General features: G+C 47.9%; 1 protein-coding gene across 2 annotated transcripts in view; it reads left to right on the top strand.

Annotated features, from left to right (window-relative positions):
* The window catches only part of Lilli (AF4/FMR2 family member lilliputian), a 168,937-nt gene that overhangs the window by 140,527 nt on the left and 579 nt on the right, over positions 1-27,831 (top strand). The window contains exons 7-17 of one of the 2 annotated variants that reach the window (XM_070664969.1): positions 8,353-8,383; positions 23,255-23,306; positions 23,626-23,681; positions 23,950-24,544; positions 24,648-25,390; positions 25,524-26,436; positions 26,554-26,693; positions 26,814-27,008; positions 27,096-27,173; positions 27,264-27,360; positions 27,474-27,771. In XM_070664969.1, coding sequence (XP_070521070.1) covers positions 8,353-8,383; positions 23,255-23,306; positions 23,626-23,681; positions 23,950-24,544; positions 24,648-25,390; positions 25,524-26,436; positions 26,554-26,693; positions 26,814-27,008; positions 27,096-27,173; positions 27,264-27,360; positions 27,474-27,771 — 3,198 coding nt within the window. The remainder of the gene's footprint in view (positions 1-8,352; positions 8,384-23,254; positions 23,307-23,625; positions 23,682-23,949; positions 24,545-24,647; positions 25,391-25,523; positions 26,437-26,553; positions 26,694-26,813; positions 27,009-27,095; positions 27,174-27,263; positions 27,361-27,473; positions 27,772-27,831) is intronic. The other variant, XM_070664971.1, reaches the window with a different exon arrangement.

Raw genomic sequence — 27,831 nt, 5'->3', positions numbered from 1 at the left:
ATACAGCCGCCGTGACATTTCGAAATATGACTTTATCGACACCCGAGACTTTCGAGCTTAATTCAGGACTCGTTGCCGCATACGTGATAAAAGATATTTATTGTTCGATTCCGATAAGCGGCCAACGATCGATGATCTCGCCAGCTCGGAATGGAGGACGTGATGAAAGCAGGGTTTTTAAATAGCACTTGCCGCGTTAAGGCTTTCCTCAACGTTACTGCGCGGCGCTCGCGGAAAACGCGGAGGTGTTTGGCTCGCGGATCCGTCGAAGATGAGTTATCGCCACCATCGGCAGACTCTATCTGCGTCATCGCGATAGTGGCGCATAAACAATTCGACGTATCGCGCCAATAAACGTAATGCGCGGAGCCGCGTGATGCATCGCACTGCCCGGCCGCGACGAAAAGAAAGGCGAGACGTAATCGATTATCGAAGTCGGATGCTAGTAGGCGTAATTAATACGCGCTAGAATCGCCCGTCGGGGGCGACTGTATAAAGAAACGTCTTCGTTTAATTACAAGCCGGATACAAATGAGCTTCCAATCGATCGCACCGTGGCCGAAGATAAAATTCAACCAGTTAAAAAAAAAAAAAAAAAAAAAAAAATAGTAATAATAAAAAAAAGACATTTAATCGGCGATATTTACGAAGATTGGCGAATTTGGATTTTATTCCCGGAACGCGTCATCCCCTCGTCATCGAAATAGCGAAGCTGCGCCGCCAAATCGCTTGCCCTCGGGTCGCGCCGACGTCTGGTCTGCTTCGGGGACCTAATTTCGGGAACGAGGCCGCATAATGCGTCACGGTTTCCTCCGTAAGTTGTCTATCGGGACGCCGCAGCGGCAGAAAAATACAGAGAATTATGACGCCGACGAGGGAGGAGCAGGAGACCGACGGCGTCGAGCGAAAGACAAAGTTGTGACGGGGAGGCAAGGTGGTCCAACCAGATCCTTTTGGTCAAACAGGTGCACGCGGTGCCTGCCATACGCCGGTTCGGCGTGTGCCCGGCTAACTATATACCTTAATAATACACAGACGCTGTTCGCTCATGGCCGACACGCACGCACACATTATCATAAACACAGGTCAAGCGCGGACGCGATGAACACATCGGTCGATATGTGTTTATGAGCCGACTGGTCATCGAATATTTCCGTCGACCTTTTCGTTTCGTGATTCCGACGGAGCTTCTTTCGAAAAAAAAAAAAAAATTCTCGCAACGAAGGGAGGGCGAAAAATAATTGCGCAAATGTAAATAAATCTAAATTCGCAATGCGTGCTTTTTGCATAATTCTTATTGTTCATTAAAAAATATTTTCGCGTATATATATATTTTTTTTTCCTTTCTTTTTCTTTTTTTTTTTTTTCATCTGCGTACTCTGAAAATGTAACGCAATGTAAGTAGAAATTGGTAATTTCATTAACCCTCTCTTTCCAGACTTGTTTACACAATTCTGCACTGGTACATATTAAAAGCTTCATATTGGTAATCTCGGATAATTACAGTGGCTAAATATTGCGATCGACGTCGCGTAAACTTCATTGAAATTACCGGGGCGCATTCTACCGATTTCGAAAACGTATTTGTGTAAAAATTACGCGAAGTCCACCGGGCCGTCAATTTGATAGGGTTTACGTAGATAATTTGAATGTTAATATTCCACGGTCCGATATTTCGCGTTCGTTTTAATTAACATTTCGGCCGCGTCGGTGGATTTACAAAAGGCTTGTTACGCGGCGCCTCGCTTTCCGATCCGTGCGTTTTACCGTTTAGCGCGATGCATATCGGAGTCGCGGAGCGTGTCAGCTTGTACGGGTTGCATTATCTCCGCGTTTTCGCACCCCCTTCGAACGAGGTCGCGTCGGGGGAAAGGTAATGGGGCAAGGGAAACCAGCGGGCGCCTCGAGAATGCTTCAGGTGTTGCGTCGAGCAGCCGGCAAACACGGGGAAAAGGCGAAGACCCTTGCCGGTGCATCGGAGTGCCACTTATGCGCGATGTGCTCTCGACGGTCGTGTGTGTTGCATCGCGACACGCCACGGATTCGCGAAAGTACTCTACCCTCGGCGGGGGCCGCGTTGTATAACAATATTTGCGCTGGTCGCTTTTTAAAGAAAGAGAGAGAGAGAGAGAGAACGCACTCTCGTAATTGTCGTTATCGCCCACTGTATCGCGCGCTGTCGATCGGCGGTTATTCATTGTTCCGAGCGATACATCATCGCCTCGGCGAAGCGCGCGAAGTGTTTTATCGTTACGAGCCTCGTTCATGGCCTCGCCCTGGCAGTTGTTCTGAAAAAGCTCGCGAGAACCGAGGTAACAAGCGGCACGTAATTTAATCGCGCGGGGAGGGGAAAAAAAAAAAGGCGAGGGTGGTGCCGCCTTCGAGCAGACACTTCGCGACTGATAAAGAAATATTAAGACCGTACCGTGTGTAAAACGAAATAAATTTGTGATTAAAGTACGAACCACGAAATCTGATTAAGGCTTTATTAGAGAAGTTGCTATGCCGAGCGGATGACTCGGTGTAAACTAAAGCTGGTTAAACAAGCGACTGCGGCACACCGATCGCCGATGAATCTCGCGTCATTGAATGCATTAATTCGAGCCGAGTTTAGTCACGTCGCGGTTCAGATTTCGCGATAAACTTCCGCTGCTCGTAAAAGCCGAGGACGCAATGAAATACGAGAGTAAGATGCAAGGGCCGGGAAATAAATGCAGAAATCCAAGCTCGCTATGGGCAACGTATCGGTACGCTACACGCGAATGTCGGAAACACACGTTCCCTTACGCAATAAACTGAGTGGCGAAGGGAATGCCAACAAAGATCTGAGGGTTCGAAAGATTTTCCATGCCTCCGACTACATTGTCGGGTCTCCGTTTCTCACTTCGTCTTTAAAATAGATCGACAATTAAGGCCAGCGAATCGAAAGCTCGGGCAAACACGCCCGAGATGACATCTCGAAGGATTTTCTTTTTACTTTTTTTTTTTATTTTTTTTTTAAGCCCTCTGTGGTATTTGTCTTTGTATTTCGCCTCGCGTAAGAGTCAACGACGAGCGCACGGGATCGTCGATAAATCCCCAAGGCAAAGGTTTCCCTTGGCAACCTAAACACGCATAAATCTCTCAATCGAGCCGGGCTTCCGCTCCCTGAAGTTTCCCCCGCGTTCGAGGGTGGGTCCTTCAAACTTCGACGACGACAGCACGACGGCGCGCGATATTACGATCACGTAAGTTGCCTGCTCGCTCGCGTAGGGCCCCGGCGCGGATCCCAACAGGCCCCGCATCGCGTTGCCCACGAGGTTAAAGAGGAGAGGAGACGAGAGGAGGACGTAACAAAGCCCCAGCCCTCGGTGCTCGCAGGTGAAGCCGACCGTCTGCTCGGCCAAGCTGTGCGCCGTTCGCGTTCGCGCAGAGGCCCCTCTCGTCGGCGCGTGTTCCGGGCCCCGTTTACCGTGCTCACCGGCGCGCCACCCGGCAGCGGGCAAGAGACCGAGCGGCAGGAACAGCAAACGGCGGCAGAAAATCGTGGCCGCGGCTCGATGCCCGCCCGACTAGAAGGGGCCCCTACGAGCCTCAGTCAACCGACGAGCGTCGCTAGAACCGTACGCGCCGCGCTCCTCGCGCTCGGCGCGATTTAAATTTCTCCGTCGCGTCGCGGCCGATTGTATCGCAAACCAGTTCCAGACAACCGTGGCTCCGTGACGCGGGGAAGAAGCTTCGCGAAGTTGCCATTAATTTCTGCCTCGGACCTACGGGCGCTACACGGGCGGCGTGAAAACCACGGTGCAGACAACGGTCGAGATTCCTAAGGTTGCGCCTATTGTACCGCCGATCGATCCTGGGCGAAGTCTAGTGCGAGAAAGGAGGTAGGGAACCGTTAACCAGGAGAGGGGGTTTTTTTTTTATATTTTTTTTATTTTAAACATCGTCTCCTATCGATTGCATAATGCGCGGCGAGAAAGTACGTCGCGTGTCATCGGGCCTGACATTTAAACCTGCGTTCGGCCGAGTGTTGACCGTGCGATTTGCGAGTTTGCGCTGCTATCGATCGTGAGGTTCGAACCGCTTCGCCGCGGGCGAAGCCGCGGCTCCGACGAGGAGAGAGCCCGCGTAGCCGGCGCGGACGGCAGAAGCGAAGAGAACGCGCGAGCGATCGTCGGGCGTGTGCACGCTTGAATTAATCAGCGTGCGTGTCGCCGGTCTCTCGAGGCTCATTTAAATTCTACTCGCCGTGAAATGTTGATGAGGGGGTGGGAATTACGCACGGACAAAGTTGTACGCAGTATCGAGCGGCGTTGAGTTTCAAAACGAGGCTCGACTGACGCCGCCGGCCCTATTGGCTCGCGACGAAGTGTATCGCGTGACGTTCTTTGTAAAAAAAAAAAAAAAAATATAAAACGTCCGTTCCACGCGCGTATATTTATCACTCGCTGTCGTCAGCGAGTTATCATCGTCTCATTAAAATTAGTTTTGCGCCGAAACAATTGTTACCGCGCGGACCGCCGGCCGAGGAATTGCGAGAAAAAAAAACCCTCGTGTCATCGATCGGCGTTCAGTTTCGAAACAAGGTTCCCACCGCGGACCCGCAGCACAAAGGAGACTTCTCTTCGCGATTGTTTAACGCGGCGGCCGCATTCCGCGACTTCCCTGGAGTAACCCGGAGGCGTCATCGATCCGATATCCGCACGTCGTCGACAAATTTGTAATTAAGATTTTGCAAGGTGCAACGATAAATAATCGCGCAGCTAACAGAAAAGACTTAGTCACGCAACGTGTCGCAGAATCGATCAGTTCGCGAGTGTCACCGGAAGTTGCCGCGATTGCGACGGTTGATCTGAATTGACGGACGTGCTCGCCGACGATTTAATCCGTTCGGCGCGATCGATCGCGCCACTTCCGAGGAGAAGATTCCGTTCTTTATCGCGAGGTCGTTTTTATTAACCACCGTCTTCTGGCCGCCGTTCAGCGTGACCGCGCATGCTTCATCGGAACGATAGTTACTACTTTCGAAAGACGCAATCGGACGACGAGGAAGGAACTGTGCCGAAGCGATCGGGGTGGACACGTGTCGCCAGCACACTCGTTTCCGGGGCGCTCCGAAGAAGGAGGCACACGTCGGCGCGGTCGCGCAAAGTTCAGTAAAGTGTGTACATAGATGACCCCGAGGAGGACCTTTCCCGGCCGGATTTAGCCGGGTCTGGGTCAGTCGTTCACGTGCAGGCGAGCCTCGGGGGGACATGTCGGCGCTTCCGGCGCGAAACGTGGTTCCCACTCTCCGCCGGCCTTGAAGAAGGCTTTTCTTTTTTTTTTTCTCTTTTTTTTCCTTTTTTTCTCCCTCGAGCTTCGTACCGCGCGCTCGCTCGCTCTTTTTTTCTCTCTCCCAGCGGCTGAAAGTTAATCTCAACTTTCATGCAACGCAACGACGCAAGTTTTTAACGTGCCAAAGTTCGCGCGGGTTTTGAAGCCTCGCAATTCTGCGACCTTGAAGAATTTCTCGCGCTCCGACACCTGCCTGCCTTCATCCGGCGCAACGATTTTCTTCGCGAGACGTGGATATCGAGCGAGCCTCGCCGACTTTCGGAGAACGCACGGAATAGCTTCTGACGGATTCCCGGCCTGACGTTTCTCCGACGCAACCTTGAAGAAAATTTTTTGCCCGTTCTTTTTTTTTTTTTTTTTTCTGTCGGTGCAACCTCGCGTGCGCGGCGACCACGCGAGGTTCGGAGCCATTTCTCGGGCGCGTGCGGGTTTTCAGTGTCCCGCGGATAATACGAGCTCTGTGTTTGAGTGCGCTGAATGCTTCGTTTGTTGTGCAACGGCAGGCGGACAGTATTCGCGATTACTTCTCTTGCAATTTCCCGAGATAAAGCCGAGATTCCGTTCGCGGTTGCGGCGCATTGTGCCGTGCGATAACAAGCCGAACGTAATCCGGCTCGATAACGGAAAGAAAGTTATCTTCCGCGAGCGAAGGTCTTCCGCGTCGCGCGGAATTCTGGTTCAATCCGCGCCGAAATCTAATCGTCCCCGAAATTCAGAATCGCGACGAACCTAATTAAACCCAAAGAACCGAGAAATAGTCTCCGCGAGTTTCTCGCGAGTGCGTAATCCAGCGTGATTGGAGTCAGGAGATTCCTACGCCGGGGGATTCGCGGCCGCGTCTTCGGCATTCCAAGCGAGCTGCATCGTTTGATGACTGCCGTCTTATCCGCGCGGGGCGAGCCGCGGAGTAACGTGAGCCCGAGAACGACCAGCGGCAGCGACAGCGAAGCGGACCGATAACTCATGTTCAGCGGGCTCGAGCTACTTGAGGGGGGTGTCGGCTATCTCCTGTTATCATCAGGTGCGCAACAACGAGTCTCGTTCGGTTTCGCTCTATTGCTCGATTTGGTAGGTCGATCGATCGGCGACGGCGGTCAACTCGCGGCGGAGATAACTCGATGAATTCACCGGCGCATTGTTGCACCGGCGTGGCGCTCACATTACTGCACCGGACTTGACCCGACGTCGACATTGTTACGCCTGGGGAACGTCGCCGCCTAGCGAATTTCGAATCTCGATCGTCGGCGAGTTCCTCCCCCGCTTACGTTTCCGGAACTTCTCGCTGCGAATCTTCTCCGCGATTTTACGGGGTCGCGCGCGAGGGGGAAAAATTTGGGGCGGGTAGGAGGGAAAGGGAAATAACAACCCGCCCTCGCGTTTCTAGCCGACGGTTAATTCGCACTGGCTTGCCCCTTTCGTTTAAAACACTTAATATTTTATTTAGATATCGGTCGAGAATTGCGGAGGTGCAAACTTTCACGTCGAGAGAGATTTAAGCGGAGTCAACTCGATTATTGACACACGTGCGCTAACAAGATACGCGTCGGCCTCGTGATACTTCGGCGCTAATTATTTTCTGACATCGAGAGTGGTAGCCGGTTGCATCACCGATTGATCGCAGTCATCCGAGCCGACCGCTGGATTGCAGCGCGACGAATATTGATAATTAGCCGGCAGAAGGTCGCCAGATAATTTCGTACCGCATTGTTGAAATGACGGCCGTGACGGCCGATGAATAATAAGTACCTCGGTGCGCAATTATACAATCGTTTATTGACATATAATCGAGTATCTTGAATGTAAATTATTTAATATGCACGGCAACAAAAAAGAACAATATCTTCGTCAATTATTCTCGTTACTTATATAAAAGATGAAGGAACGTAAAATAAAAAAGAATAAAAAAAAAGAAATAAAAACGTAAGATAATAAAAGCCGATGCATTTATTCGTTTAAGATGTACTTCGCGTAACGTTGAGGAACTTTTACCATTTAAAGCGACGAGTGAAAAATCTCTCTTACGCGCCGTAAGAAACCCTCCGCCCGCGGAATTATTTCCGGCTGCCGCGGGCAATTTCTTGCGCGGCTTCGTAATAATGTCGAAGCACACGCGCTTCCACGTTAGACGGCGAGAGCCGGCACGGTGGTAAAATAAAGGTGATAAAACACGGGGCGCCCCGGTAACGGCGGGCGGTATGTGCGGCGGCCGGTACGCGCGTTTAGCCCTCTATATTTCGAATTTAACGTCGCCCGTACCCCGGCGTTTCGCCCCGTTTCTCTTTCGTACCGCAGACTCGTCCGGGGTTCCCCCGGCGGTCCCTTTTCCCATGACATGCGTTGTGTGCATTCGTGCACGTTTGCGTGTACGCCATTGTTTACGCAATGCCGGTCGACCCCGGCGCGTTTCTGCTCTTCCACCTCTTCCTTTCATCGCCACTTCCTCTGCCCCCTCGCCCGTCGGTGGCAAGCAGGTCATCGAATTTCTAAAGGCGAATTTCTCGACAGACGGCTCGAAAGAGCCGACGTTGCGTGGAACGATAAACCGCTTCTTCGTGCACATCTACCTACATTTTTCGTCAGTCTACCTGGAACGCCTTTTCGCCTTGCCCCCCGAAAGTCGTTAACCGCACTTCCTCTATTGAATCGCGCGATATTTCAGGTCACGACGATTATAAACCTTGCCGTGCGCAGCTACTCGTGTTAAAAAAGGGTATAGACCCGTTAGAAAGTTGTCGCTCGAAAGACTCGGATTTAACGTTTGAAACCGATAGAGATTCTCGAAACCGGATTTTAATCAAGACCGCTCGAGGTCTCCTTTATTCTTTGCCACGAAGGATATATAAATGGTGCAGAAGGAAAAATTTTGATTTGATACGATTGCATTGTGTATGTTTAGCAATTAGACGTAAAGCGTTAATTATTTGCTCGGCGGAACCGTATTTTAATGCGAGGCGACACCGGCGCGCAATTAGACACTCTAATAAGCCTTTGCTAATTTTGCTAATTTCGCCATTCCTTTTTTTTCTGTTGCAGAACGCCAGCACAACGCCAGCAGACTGCCTGCGTAAGTATATGCATTATCGATCGAAACAAAGTTCTTTTGCTAAGAATATTAAACACTTTCTTACACTTTCGCACGAAGCGTCTATAAGTAACTTTACGTATTCCCATTTTTCAACTTTTTATTCGATGGAATAGAAAAAAAATAAAAAAAAGAGGGCGATCGCGGGACATGTCTGCGAACGTACTGGTTACATTGTAAACCGTAAAGTTTACTGCAGATTCTCTGCGGAGACTTTTAATTAAACCGCGCAGCCCGCCGCAATTTTTCGGGACGTTGACTATTTTGTCAAATATTTTGTTTTCCACCGAGCGCATGCAAACACATCGTCGCTCGGTCTCCGCGCTGTTTACTCTTAAACAAGCCATTTTAATCCGCGCAAAAAAAAAAGAAAAAAAAAATGAAAAAAAAGAGCGTTCCCAGGATTCTCGCGGCTCGGATAAATAAAATTACGGGGAGTCGGAAGCAGGAATGGTCTCGTTGGCGACGCGTCTCGTATCGGCGCGTATCGCGTGTGTAAAAAAAAATAATAAGGGAAACGTAGACTCGCTAAAGAAGCTGGGAAAGGAAATACTCGCGGGGGAAGTCCGGGAAACACGTGGACCACGCTAATAAAGATATTTCGAAGTTTTCCACGTGTCACGGCGTTTCTTGCCGTGACGCTTCGCGAAAGTTTCTTCTCTCGTGGAAGCCCCTCGTACATTTTTATGACGAACTCGCCGGGTCTATCTTTATTCTATCGTCGCCTTTCTTCCCGACGTTTCTTGAAATTCCCTCGCGAACCCAGGACCCCTCGCGCAGGAGTTTACCGACGACGCGATAATCCGTCTCGGTCAGGTCGAAATTACTCGACAAATAAACGGACAAATAAATGGATCGCCACGTGATTGTATGTATAACGTTGGACACGGCAAAATAAAAAAAAGTGGTGGTGATCTTTATCGCAATTATGACAAAGAGTTCGACAACAAAGAGCTCGGCCTCCCGGTTCAAAATAGCCAGTCGCGGTTCCATCGATATCTTCGCGCGATAATGCCCGGCTATCTGGCGTCAATCTTTCGACACGGCAAAACGAAACGTACGGATGTACCATCGCGTTGAGATACAAGGGGTTACCCGGTGCACGTAGCGACTCGTAAATTGAATTCGCGGATGCCGGTGGATTTTCGAGAGACGGGAATTGGCGGCCGATCCGTGTTGTGTGTACGATATCCGTCCGGAATCGGGGGCGTTTACGCCACCGCCGCATCGCGCGCCAGAGAAAGGGATTAACGAGCCGACGAAAAGGGTAGGCAGGACACGTCTCCCACCCCCCGCAGTCCCACCCGCGCTTTAGGGCTTTGACCCTTCGGACGGTTGTGCTCCCTTCTAATAATCGCCGGCGCTGTAACGACGGAAAAGTGGGTCGCGGCGTCGCGGCCGGACGCGCTTTTTTTCCCTCTCCGTTCCTCTCGAAGAGTTTCCGGCTGATCGGTTTATTTGGGCGCGCCGTATGCTCCCGGAAGGGGTGCATAATCGGCTGGGCTCGGGGCAAAAATTTATTTTAATCGCCCCGTCGGCTGTCGCACCGGCTGACGCCGAGCATTAAAAGTGTTAATTGATCCCTTAATAGCCGGTGTTTTCTCAGACAACACAAGAATGAGCTACCATCGCGAGAATTAATCTTCAAATGAATTAATCAACGTGCTACTTCAAAGGGGTACGGTTTCTTTGCGTTTGCACCGGACTTGCACCCCCTTTTTTTTTTTTACGGATAGCGATCTCGATATTCTTTCGGATATCTCCTCTTTTTTTTGTCCGGCCCGTGTGATTAACGCGGACAATTAAATTTCAATTTTCTGTTCATAAAAATCAGAGTGGACCCGCGAACGCACTAAGTACCGTAGAAAAAAAAAGAACGCTTATTTTATTCGCTTAGCTCGCTGTACAACCAGAGACTCACGCGTTATCGAAAACGAGTGGCCTGTGGCCTTGCGCGATCCGATAACGCGCCCAAGTCACACTCAAACGAGCTGATAACGAGCTTCAGTTATTCGTGAACGTTCGATTCGCGATACATATTTTCGCTGTGTGGCATTTTATATTTTTGCAATCGGCTCGGTGATTCTCAATTAAATAGTCTGGCGTGACCGATCCGTAACTCATTCGTGACGTTCCCAGCGCCTCGTAGCCGGAGCTCTCCCGATACCCGGGGCTCTTGTTGCATGTGAATCACGATAAAAACGGTTAATTAATAATTACTCTTCCCGCGCACGTCGTTTACGCTCCGCTCGCTGATCGCCGCGCGAAATTTACGAGCGCGTCCGATCGCTCGATTATTTCGTGCCCCGTCTTCGGGCCGCGCGGCGTGCACTGTACATTGTACATCGCGAATCGCGATAACGGGTTATCGGGATACCTATCTGCGGTATGTGCGCGAGTTGCGGACGTAACCAGCATCGTCGACATAGAAAACCGGCCGCGCGCGCCGCAGATCCTCCGCTACGAGCTTTTCGCGCTCATATTTCGCCATTATCGGCGAGCCGACACGCAGCGCTTCTATTCGAGAAATTCCGTTCGCTCGCTGCCACGAGAAGTTTCTTCAGCGCGCGACGAAGTCGCATCCGGATCGCGGCGAAAAATCGTAGATCTAATTTCGATTATTTATTTAGGCGCCGGGTTATCGATTAGGCCTCCCTATATTTCGCTAATACTTTCCGAGCTCCTTCGGGTCGCGATGTACTCGCGTCGGTAGCACTTTACAATGCCGCGTTACTAAGAGGGCAAGTGTCGAATGGCACTGCAGGATCCGCCGATCATTTTACGCAACTCGATCGGGACGCGCGAGTGCCGAAGAACGTGTAATCAGAGGCGCGTTGTCCGAACTTATCTCGCGAGAGATGAGAACGAGAGAGCTCGCCTCGCACCTCAAATCGAAGATACTGGCCGCGGATAAGAGGAAACGCGCGGAGGTAGAAGAGAAGACCGGATCTGCGAAAATAAAAGACGCGCGCGTGTTGCGACTTTTTTTTCTTTTTTCCTAGCTGCGCTTGAAAATTCGCTCTAGATTAAAGTCCACCGTTGCAGGTGGAAGTAAACGGCGCTCGAGAAAGACCGGATTACTTTTCTCGGTATATGAAAACGCGTTTACAGATTATTTGACACGCGAGTAATTGCCTGTCTATACACCTAACTCGCGCCGCCGTTCTTCTTCGTCGCTCGCTCGCGACGGTGTTAGCCCCGAGAGAGGATATCAGAAGAATATTTCCACCCCCCGGGGGGGGAGCGTGGAATTTCAGAAATTTTAGTTCTGCCGCGCTAATAAAAAAGTCCCCTGGACGCTTATTCGCACGACGGTGCTGCGGAATTTTGTTTTATTACCTCGTTGCTTCCTGCCTTATTCGTATAATTGAATTTCGCGTCTGATGTGTTTGCAATGCCCGGCAAAAGTTTGTTCAGTGTCGCGTTAATTACGTCAAAAATATCATCGCGACGGGATACGCGTGTCCGCCGAGTGTTGCGTCTCGCCGTCAACCTGACCGCGCGGGGGAGACCTAAATTCGTCGCTTTATGAATTCACGACGGACGGTATCTCGGGGGGGAAAAGGATGCCTCCTCGGTGGATTTTCCAACCGCCGTCGTCGGCGTGATAATCTCCACCGCGGATCCGTCTATAGATTAAGGTGCGCACTTTAAAGCGGGCGATCTCATTACCGCGGCCGCGAAAAGTGACGGCTCGAAATAGCCGAAACGGGCCGAGGATCTCTCGGCGAGTGGAAACGTAAAAGTTGGAGAACCGCCGGCTAACTCGCCTCGCTGGTTATGCGCTTCTACCGGGCGTTAACTAAGCCGCGGGATTAAATCGGATGAGACGTCGTTAACCGGAGCTCAGCCCCGTCCTGTACGTGGACGCGCGTGTGCGGCGTGTACGTGTCCGCGGCGGTGTATGGGTGAGAAACGCCGTATGTCCGCTTCCGACTCCGGTTTTCGCGACGCCAGTTTGCGCGAAGTGAACGACCTACATCGCGAGAGCTCGTTACGAGGCTCGGCCCTTTGTTACTCATCTCGTCTCGTTTTCCTGCCCGACGTGGTAGCTCCCGCAGTATTTCCTGGTGGACCGTACGGGCTCTCGTTTTGTCGCGCGAACGGATCTCGCCGTAATCGCTTTGCCGGTGAAAACGGACGTGCGAGCTGTTAACGGTGAACTTCTGAACGAAGGGGGAAAAAATCATGATCGAAAAATTTTTTACTTGACGTCGAGGAGATTGCGCGAAAAGGAAGAAGAAGAAGAAGAGAGAAAGGAAAAAAAAGGAATCGATCGCGCGGCAATCGATGCTTTTATTTAGAGCTAAGCCGAGTGGTTTGTGTCAAATATTCGAAACAGCTTCTCCGCGCTTGCAGTGGTCCCTGGTTAAAAGAGATTTATCCGCTGCCGTGCGTACGAGCGTTCTATGAATAGCAGCGCGACGGTTCGCGCCGCGAATTCCTCCGAGGCGTCTTTTTTAACGCCGCGACGTCGCGTCGTCGATCGACTAGAACGGGATTAACGGCGTCGTCGTTTGATTCGGCGTCGCGTGTCTATTTTCGAGTGCCTAACAGAAACACCAGGTGCCCGCGGCGGACCAAATTAAACCGTTTCACATCAAAGCGAGCCGGTAAACATAGTTAGCGCAAAATAACAGCGGGCCGTTCGATTGTTTTTAAACTGTAGCGATTTATCCGTTTAAAAAAAAACCCGTCGCGAATAACAATATGATTAATTGATGCCATTCTGGCGATAAGATTTTATTCCAAAAATTACTTTACCGCTGAAAAATATAAGTTAACATCGCGCGAGAGGTAAAACTTTCATAGAGAAAAATAAAATTTCTATTTTCGGGACGAGAGTTTTCTTTTTAAAATAATACAGTTCAAAGTTAAGAAGCGAGATATCTGGCCGAAATTACACCCGCCCTCGACGTGCGAGATAAGAGCGCGTGAATTTAACATCGCCGCGAAGTGGAAATGGGGATCATCTGGCCGGAAAAGTTCGCCACGTGCTCCGCGAGATATCGGGGGCTGCATATCGCGACCGCGGCGATTGCCAGCAATCGCTTTATTGTCGCGCAAATTCGCCGTGGAGTCGTTATTTTCTCTCGCCGTACTGCGGCACCGATATTTCTCCTCTTCCCGCATCCCCGGGGCTTTCCATTTCTCATCCTCCGGCTTTCTCTCTCTCTATTTCTCTTTCTCTCTCTCTCCCGTTCGCGTCTCTCTTTTTCTCACCCGTTTGTCCCTCACTTTCCGTTTCTCTCTTCCCGCAGAACAGAGGCAAAATTATTGTCGATGCTCGCCCGCACGGGTGCCTTTCATCACCGCCGCTATATGCGGACGCGTTTCGAACCCGCGCGGCAGTCACGGACGCACGTGCGAACTTCGGCGTGCACGCACACGTACTTTACGCGCTGTACGAGTTTCCCTTCCCAAGAGGGGGAGTAAAAAAAAAAGATACGAAAGGTTGAAAAATGGGTTAGAGAATGGAAGAGCGAGGTGAGAGCGGCGCATCCTCCGTTAGGAATGCAACCCCTTCGGGAACGTCGCGGATGAAAACCTAGCGAAGATTGCGAAACACGTCTCGCAAATTTAGCTATAGCGGAATGGCCCGGCTAAAATTATCCGCTTCTTTGCGAGTCGATCGCATCGACGCGTCTACGAAGTAGAAGTCAGTCAAATGGAGTGGAAAGTCGATTTCCTCTTCCACCTCGAGAGATAATTAACATAGCGACGCGCCTGATTACCATTTATTAATCTTCAAAAGTGTTTTATCACTCGGCGGGAGTATATTACTTGTTATTTGAGTTTCGTTCCTCGGTCGAAGTGGCTTGAATATTATTTCTCTTTTTCTTTCTATTTTTTTTTTTTTTTTTAATGGAGAGGCATGAAAAGCTCGTTCGGCGTTAATTCGTTTAATTTTGCGTTCGTCGCAAGCTAGCGCTCGATTAAATTCTTTTTAATAGTTTTTATTTTACGTATCAAGGTATTTCATTAATTTAAGGACAACGGATTGCTTTTACAAAACTAGGTTTTTTTTCCTTCTTTTTTTTTTTTTTGAAATGTTGAATCCTACTTTCAATTTGCTAATAATACGCGTTTCCCTCGAACTGGCGGCGCCATCGTGGTGCTATCGGCCAGAAGAAATTCAATCGAACTAATTAAAAGCGATGACACAAGCGTAATCATTTCGGACGCGTACCAGGGCGCCGCAAATCTGCCGGAAATTCACTGTCAGATACAGGTGTTGCGCCCGGCGACGAGCCAGCCCTGCGTGCAGACGTACGCACGTATGTACAACACGTGTACTCGCGCTTATACATACATACGTTATTCGTGTGCATGAGATGCATCGGTGGTGTGCACGCGGATGCAGATGGCGTGTAACCAGAAGCGGTAAAGCGAACGAGGAGGGGTTAAAGAGAGAGGCTCACGCGGGAGGGAATGCGAGTCTCGTTGAAAAAGGAGAACGCGAGAGGATGCGTCGCGTATGAAGCGAGACGAGGATAACCGTGGGTTAAAGGGGGTATTTGCGATAGAGACAAAGGCAGAATCCGTCTTTCAGGGAGAAGAGAGATCGAGCGATGGGGTAGGAAAAAGATAAAAAGAGAAAGAGCGAAAGAGAAAGATACATGTATGAGAGGAAGATGACAGAGAGAACCTCGAAAGAGGATCAACCGGGGAACGAGAAGTGGGCTCTATTGTTAGAAAGAGATAGAGAGAGCCAGAAAGGGAGAGAGAAGGAAGTGGCGATGTACGATGTACCGTCGCTACTGGAATAGCCTTCCAGTCGTAGATTATTTGATAAAACTGGTCTCGCTCTTTCCACAGAGAGAATGTTTTGTGACGAAAATCGCAAATTGACTGAGAACGTTCTTGTGTGTCTCTTGTAACGATTTTTTTCTTTCTTTCTTTTTTTTTTTTTTTTTTTTTTTAACGGTAAAAATAATCAAGGGAACTGCGCGAGAGTAATTTAATATAAATTTTTTTTAAAACATTTTATCAAGCGGGCCAAAAGAAAAAGAAACGAATTGGATCGTTGCCGTTCAATCACGGAAGTCCCTTTCTTACACGACGCGATATGTTGATCTTGCGAAACGGTGAAGCCAGAAACCCGCCCACGGGCTTCGCCGATTAATTAATAACGTATACATCCATTCGGCAACGCACACCGACGAGACACATCCCCCCGGCTTTGAAACACTCGGTATATATTCCGGAACTTCGGAAGTTATTCGCAACAAGCGGCTTGCTAGCTAGCTGCCTCGCGGAATTCTGCTCACAACTACTATTGCTACCAGTGCCATCGCTACTACCACTATCGCCTCCACCGCGCCGCCTCCTACGTCTTGTCGTCGTCCGATGTCGCCGGCACCTTCGGAGGCACCCAGCGACCAGCGCCTCCCCCGCGTTCTACCGTTTCCCCTCCCTTCCCCCCTTCGCGTCGCTACCTCCACCGTCCTGGAACATCTCCAGCCGGTATCCCCGCGTTTCCTCTCCGCTTCCCGTCATCGTACCTCTCTTTAATAACAGGCAGAAACTTACTAACGCCAACTCCGGGGCGTATTACGTGCGCGTGTACATATATAATACGCGTTCGGTATAGAACGATGAAGAGGAGGATTAGGGCCGCCGCCAGCCACCCGACGCCGCGGATATTGCCTTTCGTTACGTCGCCAGAAATAGAGAGTCGCGCATTAGTTACGCCGATTAATCCATTAGCTTCTTGCTACCGCCGCGCTCCACTACTCCATCCGCATTTATCTTGATTCCACCGTGAACGTGAAATTACGTTCCCGGAACGGCCTACCGCGCTCACGCGCACGTTGACATCGACTCGCGGGATAGACACGCGTCCAATACGTTTATCGCGTAAATGCCGCTGGATTTTTTTTTATTCCCCTCTCCCCCTTTTCGCCGCATCGCAGCTTGCATTGTTATATCTGATTTTTATCTTTCGGTCCGATTGCGATCGCGATGTCGCGCCCCGCCGCTGTAAAATCACCGCGCGGAAGTTCACCTGTCACAATTGCTAGCCGAACGGTAAAAGCGCACGTGCCGCGGGTGGCGAACGAGCCGCGATAGCAACCGGCCGAGATGAGATAATAGATAATGGACACACCGAGGCCGATTGTTCGCACAAACGCTTTGAATAGAGAGCAACCGCGTGGCAGAAGCTCATAAACGCGAGGGGGGTTCCTGTGAACTTGTCCTCGATTAAGATTATTATCCTTTTTGCGCATTGCGCCGCTCACCCGCAGCTATAATAGAAAGTTATAGTCCTGTTACCCGTGTACGCGGTCCATCCATCACGAGCCACTCATATACACACACGCGCTTCCAGAAAGTTTAACGCAATTAATATTTTAATTAAAATTCTCTCCGGCGTGCAATGGCGCAAGGAATTTTAAATTAGACGTAATAAAACGTAAACAAGCGATTCATCGTTATTGCCCAATATCGTTATCTCGTAATTAACGACATTGAAATAATAAATCTAGGCAGAGCGCGTAGTATCGCGCGGCCCTTTTTTTTTTGTTTTATTCTTTTCTTTTTCATTTTCCCGATGAATTTGCGAATGAGAAGAGAAAGGAGAGAAAGAACGGAATTTCCAACAAACGTGGAATTTTTATGCGCTGCAGTTAAAGAATTGAATTTCCGTTAAAGTGGCAGAATCGCGAATAAATTCCTTTGCAATTGAAGTTCCGTGTAGCTTTAACCCTTTTTTTCTTTATTACTTTCTCTCTCTCTCTCTTTCGTTCTTTCTCTCGTCAGCGTATCTATGAGAGTATCGCGTAACGCAGTCAATCTCGTGTTTCCTTCCCTCATCGATTCGCTCTTATCAAACGAGAAACGCTCATTCACGCCTTTCCCTTTAATGAAACGAACCTTTGGCCCCGTCCACCTCGCCCAGCCTCCCTTCCGTCCGCGGAAACGCTTTCCACGTGTTATCCGCGATCGACCGGACGCGTGCGTGCTCCTCCTCGTTACGTGCGTCTCGCACGCACGCGAGTGCACGCGCGCTCGCTCGCGTGGGCGTTGCATTCTTTCCCGGCGGTTCGCGTGTGTGCCGGCTTACGACACGGCGGGTTCCGTTGCATGCCGGAACGTGAGGTTGAAGAAACGCCTCGCGCGAACAGGTTCCTTTCCTTTTCCAAGACGCCGACCGCCGAAGGGGAGTAGCGGAGTCGCGACGACAGTCGGAGACTGACAATGGACCGCGCGTTCTCACCGCTCGTTTAAAGCGTTAAACGCGAAAGGGGGGGCTTTCCCGGGAAAACGGTACAAGTGCATTTCAGCCGCGGAAACGCGGGGGTGTTCGTTCCAGCGCTACTTCGAAACTTATTATAAAATATACCGCACGGGAATTCATTTTCGGAATATACATATATACGTATACCGTTATACCGCACAGTAGCAGCGTGAAGGGTGGTGGCCAGAAACGAGAGCTACGATGTTTAACACGCGTCTGGTTATATTGAAAGGAGGGAGGGAAGAAAAAAAGTTTGCAAAAATTGCGATTCACGAGCTGCATGTAAAAAAAAAAAAAAAATAGAACCGTGTATTTTATCCGTTGAGTCGCTGAATGTAACCGTTTAAACGGAGATAAGAACGGACCGAGCGGATTCTCTCGCTATGGGATTTTGCCGCGATGGGAGGGATACCTCATAGAATTTTTCCGAATACACGGTTCTCGTTACCGACGAGCGTGCGCTTTGATATATCGCCCGCGTTTGCCATTAGTCGTCGCTTCCCGTCTCAATGAAAAATGCGACTCGTGCGCTAATAAACAATACGCGAGCGTCGAACGGCGCGGCCGTTCTAAAATTGTGAGCGTTCCCACGAAGCCGAGTAATTTGTACCGTTCGAGACGCGATCGTTAAACTCTTTCGTGCGGCGATTTAGCAGGTTTCTTGTTGCCAGCGAAGCGAGCTGCACCAGTCAACCAACGAAGTCGGCTTAGACGTTCGCGTAATTCGAATCAATCCGTGTCTATTATTAACTCCTCGAGACAATACGGCTGCACGGTTGCTCGCGGAATTGATGAAATGTTTTATGAATTTAGCACAATTTTTTTTTTCTGATTTTTTTAAAGAAAGAGGAGGGAATGACCTTTTAAATATTTGTCTACCAGCGTACAATTATCACGATGCTATCTCTACAATAACGTATCTAAAGGTATATATATAAAAGTGTAATTAATTTGTAAAACGTAATTACTTTTTCTTTCCTTTTTTTTTTTTTTTTTTTTTCTGAAGTTGCATTATTTTTCTGCTTTTGTTTCGCAAATCGCTATCATCTACGCGACAAGTTTTCAGCGGCATTATGAATCCGAAGAACTGCGAGCAGAGCGCGGCTCGCGAAGACGCGCCGAGAGCGGTAAATTAGAGTGAACTGGGTTTTCAAAGTACAATAGAATATAACGCTGCTATCAGCCGCGAAGATTTCGCGCCGCCGCGGAGCTTCTGTAGTTTCGAAGTTGCGCCTCGGCTAAGTGAGTTTTCTTACGGCGTGCCGGTGGGTCGGTTGTCAACGAGTCAGGTGCCAGGGGCCGTGGAGCCGTGCTTAGAGAAGACCGCGCCGTTCGCGCACGCAGTCGGCGTGGCAAAACCACAAGGCACCACGGGCTCGCACACAGAGAACGCGCGGGACGTAGGACAGTGCATTTAGGGTCGATGCCCTCCTCCGTTGCGCCGTCGATGTTCGGTGCTCTACGTATTTTCTCCTTATCTCCTTCTTTCGCTCTTTCTCCCCACACCGCCGGGGCTTTCCGCCACCTCTATCCTCCACCTTGTCTCCGGGCCGGATACTTGTTGGACGGTCCTTAGAGGCTCGCATGCCTCTTCGCGATGATCGAGAGAACGAATGGACCCTCGCGAGGTTCAGGAGGACACGAGAGAGTGAGAGAGAGAGGGCACCGGAGGGATAAGAGAGCGAGGGAGGCGAGGACGGTGTTCTTGGGCTTTACGAGTCCAACACGCGCGATTATCTTTCTTATTAAATTAAACGCGGCTAATTTTGAGGGTAGACTGATAAACGACGTATTTGCTTAACGACATAGAGGCAGGTAATTGCTCGTCGTATAACCGTTTTGTTGTCCGCGGCGCGCTTCGTCCGGGAACGAGGTAATCTCTGGGAAACCGCCGTCTTACTCGGAAGCGATTACTTCGGCCATCCGTTTTTCTCATGTGAAGGTCCCGGGTAAAAATCCCGACGGTAACGTTCGCGAAAATATTATTTTCCACGTCTCGCCTGTCTCTCTTCGCGAGAAGCTCTCGACGTCGAGGGGAGACATTAGAAACCCGGAGCGTAAATGCAAATGTGCTTTGCGCTGGATCGTAAAGGAATCTCTTTTTTTTTTTTTATATATATTTTTTTTTTACCATTTGTATAAGCGCGACCTTGTCCAAGAGTCTGTACGGTGTTATTATCCACTTTATTAAATTAAGCGAGAGCGATACAGAGAGAAGATAATGAAAGACGTGACTTGGAATTAATATCCCAACTTTTTAATGCGTTTAAGCACTCTCAAAAAGCGATAAATTACCTCACATGTAATTTAATACACGCCGTACGTTAGAGCGGCACGCGTTATATTTCTACCCCGCGGTTTTCAACCGTCCTGGTAATTTTTTAAGTCTCTAGCTATGTGCTTTGCATATCTAAACATTTGCAAGACATTTTGTTAATTCAACGCGATATTTCCTTGCCCCTTAAGGCACTCGCTAATTTAATAACGCAGATATTTTTATTTTAATTACCAAATAAGCTGTCGGGAATTTTTGAGTTTACAATCCAGACGCGACTACACATAGTGGCTCTTGACGAGCGTCAATAGAGGATGAACGCGTGTGACGCGTGAGGAGGAAAGAGGGAAGGTCGGGTAGACTAGTCCGAATACACGTAAGATCTTATCTCGACGGTGAACGCTTTTCCGGATAGCTTTGTTGGATGTATAGAAAAAATCGATCTTGCCTATATTCTTAAGGATATATTTTATTTTATTTTTTTTTTTATTAAACGAGTGACTATTCGTTCGCGAGTTTTAAAATACTATTTTACTTTTAATAGACGGATGTGTAATATTTAAATATTATTTATTGCTTTTTGTAAATTTTCATGTAACAATTTAAAGTATTATATGCACATCTCCTCATACAGTCTAATTTAAAGTAGTCGCGCGTTTACACAGCCTTAAGTAGCGATCTTAAGGCTTATTGTTTGAACGAGATTGCCTAAGTTGTAAGTAAGGGAATTACGAAGACGGGTTTTAGCATAAGCGTGAAGAAATTTCGTTCATTAACTATCATAACAGGGGGTCATATATCTTTTTCCTCAATAATTTTATCTTAAAATAGCCGTGCTAATCGAATCGAATTTATTCGTGTACTAAATGATTTTCCCACCCAAAGTTTTACATGAATATTATAAATATTGAATCTTGAAAAATAAAATTACAAGAAATATTCTTGGACTCACCGAACGATGCGCAGCAGCGGAGTTTATGATGATCTGTAACAAAAAGTAGAAAATTTATATTAAAAACATGTTAGAAATATTTATTGTCTCAAAAAAAAATTGTTTTATATGTCTCTAAGTAAATAATTAATAAAATAATTAAAAATAAAATTTTCTATCATCGAAAAATCAAAGTTATTAATTTTATATATTTAAAAAAAAAAATTATTCTTACCCTGGGGTTGCTCCGCCGATGCAGGATGCCTATCCTAGGCCTCCTCCTCCTCTCAGCACTAGACACTTGATGATCTGTAACAAACAAATATAAAATTTTAATATAGAGATGTTGAAAAAATTTTTTCAATAGCAAAAAAAAATTTCTACGCGCCTTCAATTACTTTATTAATTAAATAAATAAAAATAAAATAAATTGTTATCGAAACGGCAAAGCTATTAAATTTTTTGTTCTGAAAAAAATGATGCTTACCCCAGGGTTGATCCTCCGAGGCACGATGCCTATCCTAGACCTCCTCCTCCTCTCAGCACTGGAAACTCCGATCGGATCCTCCCTCCGCGTACAGGACACTCGCGAGAAACGCGACCGTGATTTTATCGCGAGAATTTACCGTCGAATACTCCGTTTCGCGCGACTGGTGTTCGGCACTCCCGTTTCCAAAATTCAATCGCAAAAAAACCGCCCGAACTAACCACGACACTCCCGAAACGCCCGACGAACCGTCTGCGGTTCGTTTGTTCAATATCGACGACGACGGTACGTTAACTTCTGTTCCGGATCTTTATCTGAAACAGAACACAAGTGCTAGTTAGTCAATCAGTAAATTTATATGATTTTTCAGCGCGTATTCACCTTCCTAACTGTGAGTCCCATCCACCGTACGTTAACTACGCCCTCTGATCTACGTGAACTATGCACTAGGTCGACGATCACGTAACACCTCTGACCGCAATGGTTGCCGCTCGAGGTGATCACGTACGCAATTATCTTCGTTTACCTCGCGCGACCTCTGTCTCTCTAACGCCGCGCGACCTTGCCTCGCGCGCTACGCATTGCGTTACAGAAAACGTTTTATTCACGCGCCATCGCTTTCAACGCCCGACAGGATTAAAATTATTAGATACGTCGCGATGTTCGTCGATCAAATCCCCCTTCGACCGTGCTCCGATTGACCCGCCGGCGATTAACTTTTTCGGCGTCTGCGAGCGATATTTCTCTCGACCGTGGTACTTCTGCACGATGCAGTTGGCGAGAATAAAGATTGATGCCCGATCGATTTACTCAGGGCTTAGTCGAAGAGACTTAAATCAATTGCCCGTGGCTCGCAGACACGCGAATATAATTAATGCGTGAATGATGGTAAAACTTACTTTAAAGGGACAAATATCTTTCGCAGGTGCTCCCTGCGTCCGGGGCACTCGTCGGAGGAGTCGATTCGCGCGCGGACACGTCCTCCGTACGTCGAACATGCGTATAACTTTCGTAACGAGCGGAGCGGTTCCTCGGCACGTGCTGCGTGTTCGCCACCGGAAGAGTAGTGAGAGTGGGGGAGATGGGACTCGCTTCACTGCGCCTTCTCTTCCGTTTCCCCCACCCCAACGTCTGCTCCTCTGCTCCCAAAAATCTATCGATTATCAATCGATACAATCGAATCTATACATAGTGGAGTATATACGTCACGGTGTTCGTGAATTATATTGATTATTTGTCGTTTCCATAATCATCCCAACGAAATGAATATCGGAATATATATTTAAATTACATTTAAAAAGGAACAAGACGTAATCGAAGTAATCATGTATCGAGATATATCAATCTGTACTTCGTTGCCGATAATTATTCAATATAAAACAGGTTTTCTTTAACGCAGAAGACGGAATAAATAACTTACCCAGCTACGGTGTTCGAAACGAAACTCCCGAGCCTCGAGCTTTTCAACGGAGAACGACGCCGAAGAGGCCTTAATGAACGAGAGAGACAAAGTGATCGCGAGAACGGCGCGCTCCGAGGATCAATGAACGATTGTTCCTTAATACGCGGTGCTCCACAGGTTGCAGTCGCGCGTGTATTCTTCGCACGCGTCTCCCTCGCTCCGCTTCGGATTCTAATCGAATGCACTTCGCTCCTGATATCAAATTATCTCCGCTTTCTGCCAATTGCCACCGTCGCCGCCGCCGTCGTTGAGACTCTCTCTCCCTCTCGCGTCTGCGATCGCGAACAGGTTTCCATGTTTAACGAGTGGCGCTCGAACGGTTTCAGAAGGATCGCGTTAAACAGCGAGATATAAATCCCTCTTAGCGCTCCTCACTGAGGTACTTGGGCAAATCACACGACTCGACGGCTCTCAATCTCGGAACGAAATCAATTGTACGCTTTCTTTTCTGTTGCAGGGACCTTGCGCGGGATCTGAGTCTGTCGGATAGCGAGGATGAGGAGAATAAGGTAACCTAACATAACCTACACCGATGTGAAAAATTACTTAACATATCGTAGAGAATCGTAACTTTGTGCAATATTAATCACCAAACTAAATCACACCATTTTTGTTATCTGTGAAAGCTGAGCGATTAGATGCACTTTCGCATTTGAATTCGTTTTCTCGCCGGCTTCCTGCAATACCGTAAAGTACTTGAAGCAAATCGATACAATCGAGTTGCGTTCGAACGAGAAACTAAGTGACCATTGATCACGGCGAGAAAAATTCCGTTCCACTTAATTTCACGGCGAGATAGATTACTGACGGTAGCATTCTTATTCCCAGGAAACATCGTCGAGACCGACGAGAGGAGGAAACAGAAGTCCGGATCTCACGGTCGTGTAAGTAGCTAACTCCGTCTAATTCACGCTATTTATAGAAATTAATTAAGATTATAATAATGGAAAAGAAAACGCAACGTTAATTATTCATTCATCACATAGAATCAAAATTATTTTATAATACTCTTTAAAATTAAAAATAAAATTAAAAAAAAAAGAAGGAAATTAAGAAATTAATTTTTAACGTTCCTGTGGTTCTTAAAAAAAAGTGTTAATATTTTTTAAACGTACAATGAGTAGCAAACAAATGTATTTACGAAATTTTCAGCGTTTCGTTACCATTATTGAAAATTGCGAAACATAATTTTGAGGATCCAAGTCTGATATCGCATCCTTGCAGTCTATCAACGCCGTTGATGACGTCGGCGCCGCCGCCTCTGACACCCATGTCGCCCATCATGTCACCCGTGGGCCCGTTGTCACCCCCGCGGCCGATCAGCCCGCCGAGATACCCGTCACCGCCGTCGAAACTGACGACACCGAAGCGAGAGTTGTCTCCTCCTCCACCTGCTCTCAATCATCCTCTGCCATCCGCTTGCTCTCCGGCGAATCCGGCCGTCCTTGGCCCGCCGTCGAGTCCAGCTGAAGCACCGCAGAGCTCCGGAAGCGCCAGCTCGAGCTCAGACTCCGGCTCAGATTCCGGTTCGGACAGTAGCGACGACTCCGAGGACGAGGACGACCTTACGTCCGCACCACCGCCGTCCAAAGGACCCACGACGCCGCCCTCCGTTTCGCCGAAGCAGGAAAATCTGGTGGAGGAGCCACCGCCTGCCGTGGAAGAGCGTCGCTGGGATTTGAGTTCATTTTTCAATAAAACGGCGGTGCAGCATGGCGAACAAAACTCCGAATCAAAACCGCCCCAGGTAAGACTTTAGCTTATTAAAGTAAAATAATATTAAAAAATTCTTTTAAATATATAAAATTACGTTAAGAAATTCTTTTTAAAAAATAAACTTGTGTTTATAGGATAATGCTAGGCGGGAGATTAAGCTCGAGACGACGGAGACTAACAGATCGCACAGGGAACAAGCTCACGATTGGCAGCTCGACGAGGCCTTAAAGAGGACTCACAATATAAGTTCTCTTAGCGACAGTGATCATCACTCTGACCAAGAGAAAGTTCATCAGCTAGTCGAAGATAATCGAGCTCAGACCGAAAAGCCGAAAGCCGATGTCAGGAAACGCGGGCGACCCAGGAAGTCCATTAAGAGCCCAAAACGCGGCCACCGGACGTCAGACGAGAATCTGAAAAATGGGAAGCCACGCAGTCGAACGAGAACGCAGCCGGTTACTACTCCTAGCAAGAAAAAGCAACCTAAGTCGAAGGCAATCTTAACTAGTGACGACGACAACGACTCGCAAAGTGATTCCGACAGCGATCGTCGACCTACCAAAGTATCGGCCGTGGCACCGACCAGAAACGAAAAGAGATCGAGACTGAGTGTGTCGTCCAGCGACGACGAAAATTCACTACCTAACAGGAAAAATAACAATAGTGCCTCCGAGGACGACGCCGCGCGATGGACTAGAGTACCCCCCATCAAGCGGAATAACTTGTTGGACTCGCCGAAGAAACAAGACCAGAAGAAAAATTCCGGCAAGGGCAAGCCCAGGCAGCCGCGACCCAGAGTGACCAACGTTACTGGCTGCTCGGACTCTGACAGTGAGGAGGAAGTGTCTGTAAGAAGTAATCGCATCAAAGTGGCTCGGTAAGTTATTTTTCACAATTTCAACAAGTTAATTATCGTTCTTTTAATTAAAAAAATTTGTTTAAACTTATGTTTTATTGAGTAAATTATATTATAAATAAATGATATTAATGGAAATGTTATAATTAATTAGAGTTCCACCGAGACCTCGAGTACCTCCAACGAGAACGACTTCGCCTGATAATTCTGATAGCGATAACAGCCCGGCGTCGAAGTTGCAAGAGGACGACGCCGGCAACGTACAGGACAAGAAGAAAAGCGACACGCTGCGCCACGTTTTTTCGTCGAAAGGAGGCGGAAAAGGTGGCGGCAAAGGTGGGAAAGGTGGTAAAGGTGGTGGAAAATGCGGTATCTACGTGGAGGAGTACACGAGTAATTCTGCTACGCATACTCCGACTGGCGGGGACAGCCCTTACAAAAGACCGTCCTCTCGTACATCCAGTGGCGGAAATAATATTCTCTTACGTTCACCACCGGCGCTCACGCACGTGAACGGCATACCGAGTCTTCTATGCAAAATTGATCTCTCCAGAATATCCCCGCAAACATTGCAACTGTCGCGAGGACAAGAACTCCGACAGCGTACGGAATTGCCTAACACTAGGCCGTCTTCAAGACAGAGACCGTCCTCTAGCTTGGCGACCTCACAACCACCGAGGCCATCCACTCCAGAGGAGGGCGAGATCATCGAGACACCACCGCCGCAGCAGCAGATCGTGTCAGATCGCGCGAGAATTCACCGTTCTGACGGACTGCTAGGCGACGGTGACGGTAGAAGTTCACGTTCTGTGATCAAGGGCCAACCGATATCGTCCGATTCGAAGAGCAGCAGTACTATTCTCGGGGGTGCCGGTAGTGCTAGTGGTGCCGGTTCGCTCGGTAGTGTACCCAAGAGGAAACGTAATCCCAGTTGTAGTTCCGTATCCAGTTTGAGTCCTGTTCCATGCTCGTTGGACGCGAAATCTAAAAGTACATCAGAGCATAAGGATAGGAGCCGCAAACGGCAACGGAGGCATGCTACAAATGACGGTTTAATGTCCAGCCAGGTATAGATTTTAATAAATAAAATAAAAATAATTATAATTTTTTAATAGATTAATAATTTAATTATATACTTTAGTAGTGTGAAAAACTTGAATATAATATATTTTAATGTTATGCAGCAAAGTGATATTCAACCAACAAATCACGAAAGGGACGAGAAACTAGATACCAGTTTATTACCACCACCACCTCTCCCAGCACAGCGCGTCTACTATTCGTACTTTGATCCTCAGAATGAAATATTAGAAGATCAGGATAGGTAATTTATCTCTTTAATGCGCGTAATTTATTTATTATAATTTTTTTATTTACTTATTTATATTTTAATGTTACTAAATTTCTAATTTTTTTATAACACATTTTTATACTTTTATTTTAGGGACCACGATCAGTACCTGACCGAAGCTAAGCGATTAAAGCACAATGCTGACGAAGAGAACGATCTTACAGCACAAGGCATGATGTATTTGGAGGCCGCCTTGTACTTCCTTCTAACGGGCGACGCGATGGAATCAGACCCAGTTACGGAAAAAGCCTCGTATACTATGTACAAAGATACTCTTAGTCTCATCAAGTAAGTACATTTCTAATTAAGACGCGTACGCGCACGGCAAAAAGAGAAAGTTTGCTTAATTAAAGCGATTTTCCCTTTGTTCTACAGATACATCTCGTCGAAATTCAAGAGTCAACCTAACAACTCACCTGAGAATAGTATACATACTAAACTGGCCATCTTGAGGTGAGTACCTCATTTCTCTTCGAATTAATACATACAAGCAGTATCGCACAAGCGGACGTGATTTAAAACGTTGATGATTTGTCTTTTTAGTCTTTGGTGCCAGTCACGCTTGTACTCCAAGCTTTACAACATGCGCAAGCAGGAAGCGAAAGACGTTCATAAAATCGTCAATGATTTTAATCAAAAGGTGAGTGCTTTTTATTACTTGGATTCTTCCCATGTATTAATTAATTAAAACATATTATATTTTTTATTTTTATTAATGTATTTAAAATATAAATGTTAAAAAAATTGTTGCAGCAATCTCAACAATCAGCAGCTCAGACAACGCCTGCTCAGGCGGAGGGACAAGGTACGCCCTCTCTTTCGCCTACACCGTCGCCTGCCGGTTCCGTAGGATCTGTCGGTAGTCAAAGTTCCTCCGGATACAGCAGTGGTGGACAGCATCCGGCAACATCGGTCAACGGACAATATATCAGCATGCCAATGCAGATTTACAACGCGATGATGAAGCAAAATCACTATTCAGGCTTACTTACGAACAGTCACGACCTATGGGACCAGGCAACGAAACAAGCGAAACAGGAAGAGAATAGAAGTACGTGTGAGAGATAAAGATTTAATTAAAAGTAAAATAATTTTGTTCTGATGTGTAATG

This window comes from Cardiocondyla obscurior, linkage group LG13, assembly GCF_019399895.1.
Source record: "Cardiocondyla obscurior isolate alpha-2009 linkage group LG13, Cobs3.1, whole genome shotgun sequence".
NCBI lineage: Eukaryota > Metazoa > Arthropoda > Insecta > Hymenoptera > Formicidae > Cardiocondyla > Cardiocondyla obscurior.
This window is presented reverse-complemented; position numbering and strand designations above follow the sequence as displayed.